Source organism: Talpa europaea (genome assembly GCF_964194135.1).
Source record: "Talpa europaea genome assembly, chromosome: 4".
NCBI classification, from domain to species: domain Eukaryota; kingdom Metazoa; phylum Chordata; class Mammalia; order Eulipotyphla; family Talpidae; genus Talpa; species Talpa europaea.
Genome location: NC_140070.1, coordinates 107,929,715 through 107,932,574, shown reverse-complemented (window position 1 = coordinate 107,932,574; position 2,860 = coordinate 107,929,715). Strand labels below are relative to the sequence as shown.

At 64.9% G+C, this 2,860-nt stretch overlaps 1 protein-coding gene across 1 annotated transcript; it reads left to right on the top strand.

Annotated features, from left to right (window-relative positions):
* Positions 1-1,168: 1,168 nt before the first annotated feature.
* On the top strand, positions 1,169-2,446 carry FAM43A (family with sequence similarity 43 member A; the record flags this gene model as incomplete). Its single annotated transcript, XM_084231568.1, has 1 exon — positions 1,169-2,446. The coding sequence occupies one exon, from the start codon at positions 1,169-1,171 to the stop codon at positions 2,444-2,446; it is 1,278 nt and encodes a 425-aa protein (XP_084087694.1).
* Between the last annotated feature and the right edge of the window lie 414 nt (positions 2,447-2,860).

The window sequence follows — 2,860 nt, the reverse complement described above, 5'->3', positions numbered from 1 at the left end:
CAACTAGGTCCCTTTAAGAGACCAGGAACCCGCCGGGCGTCCAAGCTCGAGACGGATCCTCTTCTCTGCTCCTCCCCCGTCCCTGCGCCGCGAATGGTTTGTGCCGGCCTATATTTACCCGAGGTCTTCCTCCCGGACGGCAAGGATGTGAGGCTGGCCGGCCGGCCACCTCTCGCAGCACCGGAGGGGGCGCGCTACCAAGGAGGGCGGCTGACCGAGGGGAGCCCGGGAGCGGAGTTGGACACCACACCGGGAGGGAAGCAATGAAGTAGCGGCCGTCTCTGGAGCCCACGATGGGCGCGCCCCGTCCTCGGAGCCCCGCGCCGCCCGGACCGAGCCAGCCGGGACAGTGAGCCGGCGGAGCCCGAATCCCCGGCGTCCGGCCGGCGCGAAGATGCAGTGAGCCACGGCGCGGTTGCTGCGCGGGGCCTGCCGCCGCCAGCCCGACCCACCTTTTGATCGCACTTGGGGCAAGCTGCTGATCTGAGACCAGTCCAGCTCGTTTCCAGCACCCCCTGGGGTGGGGAGCTCCGGCCCCTGGGCACACTCGCCGTTGAGTTTCCGCGATTTCTGGCGCTGGCCCTGGGGGAGGGAGGGAGGGAGTGAGTGTGTGTGTGTGTGTGTGTGTGTGTGTGTGTGTGTGTGTGTGAGAGAGAGAGAGAGAGAGAGAGAGAGAGAGAGAGAGAGAGAGGAGGGGGGCAGGGGGGAGGACCCTCTCGACATTCCCGAGGTTTTCCTGCAGATTCTCGCACCATCCCGGCAGCTTTTACAGGGGCTTCTATTTATTTGCACGCGCGCATCTCTCTTTTTAAAGACATTTTCCGCCCCACTCTCGTGCGGTCTTTCTCTTGTTTTGCTTGCCTGAGATTCCGCCCTCGTCCTTTACCAGGCTGGGGTAAATCTGTGTGTGCCCTCCCCGCCCCCCCCCACCGCTCCCCCCCCCCCTGCAGAATATTTCCTATTTCCTTCTCTTTAAAAAACTCTACCCCTACCTCTGTGGGGTTCCCGAGCGCTATACTCTCCCACCCCCACTCCCAACGACTGCGCTACTCTCAGCAGAGTTTTATTTTTCGGAATTGCCGGGCCGAGCCCAGCCGCGGCGGGTGGCTCAGCGGGCTCGCACCCCGCGCTCCGCCGCCGCCCAGCTGCGCCGGGGCGCCCTCCGGAGATGCTGCCGTGGAAGAAACACAAGTTCGAGCTGCTGGCCGAGGCGCCGCCGCGGCAGGCGTCCAAGCCCAAGGGCTACGCGGTGAGCCTGCACTACTCCGCGCTCAGTTCGCTGGCGCGGGCGTGCCCCGAAGGCGCGCTCAGCCGGGTGGGCAGCATGTTCCGCTCCAAGCGCAAGAAGCTACACATCACCAGCGAGGACCCCACTTACACCGTGCTCTACCTGGGCAATGCCACCACCATCCAGGCGCGCGGTGACGGCTGCACCGACCTAGCGGTGGGCAAGATTTGGAGCAAGAGCGAGGCGGGCCGTCAGGGCACCAAGATGAAACTGACTGTGAGTGCGCAGGGTATCCGCATGGTGCACGCGGAGGAGCGCGCCCTGCGCCGCCCGGGCCACCTCTACCTACTGCATCGCGTTACCTACTGCGTGGCGGACGCGCGGTTACCCAAGGTCTTCGCCTGGGTGTACCGGCACGAGCTGAAGCACAAGGCAGTAATGCTGCGCTGCCACGCGGTGCTGGTGTCTAAGCCCGAGAAGGCCCAGGCCATGGCCCTGCTGCTGTACCAGACGTCGGCCAACGCACTGGCGGAATTTAAACGGCTCAAGCGGCGGGACGACGCGCGTCACCAGCAGCAGGAATTGGTGGGCGCGCACACTATCCCGCTAGTGCCGCTGCGCAAGCTGCTCCTGCACGGACCCTGCTGCTACAAGCCGCCGGTGGAGCGCAGCCGCAGCGCGCCCAAGCTCGGCTCCATCACCGAGGACCTGCTCGGAGAACAGCAGGAGCAGGAGCTGCAGGAGGAGGGAGACGAGCACACCGAGGGCTGCCTGGAGGAGGAAGAGGAAGAAGAAGATGGCCACGCGGGGGTGGAGGACCCGGCGGCGGCGGAGGACGCAGAGGCGCAGCGAGCGCTGGTAGTGGCCATGCACTTCGAATGCGGGGACTTGTTAGACACGCTGGAGAGTGGCCGCGAGGAGGCGCTGGGGGGCGGCGGGGTCTCGCTGGGACCCGGGGCTGGGCCGCCGCCTCTGCTCTTGGGCAGCGCCTCTGACATGAAGGCCGAACTGTCGCAGCTTATCAGCGACCTGGGCGAGCTCAGCTTTGGCAACGATGTGCGCAGCCTGCAGGCCGACTTGCGGGTGACTCGCCTGTTGTCTGGCGAGAGCACGGGGAGCGAGAGCTCCATCGAAGGCGGGGGCCCTGAGGCCTCCTCTACCGGGGACCGGTCGGGTCCGGCCAACAGCGCCGACCCAGAAGAACCCCCCACCGGTTGAGCTCTGAGCAACCCCCTGCGCGCCCTTGGCGCCCTACCGTGACTCCCCACTCATCATCTCCACAACCTCCCTCTCCGCCTCTCGAGAAAGGGAGAATGGGACACAGGAGGCCAAAGGTTTCCCCAGCCTCTCCCCAGTCAACGCATTTGGCTCTGCTTGAAGTGGGACTCAGGTTTCGCATGAAGTATGGGGAGATGCTCGAGGGGGCGGGGAACTCAGGAGAGGGAGGTAACCCTCTTAAGTAGGCGGCAAGGGAAGGGCCCGCTGGAGTGAGTGGAGACCCGCAGGCCTGAGGTTTCCTGTTTGGGGCAGCTGGGGCCTGAGTAGGAGGGGTTAACTTCCTCCCCAAATCCCCCTAACTAGGAGGGTCTAACATTGTCATTTACCTGTCATTTAAAACAAGAATTTGCTCTC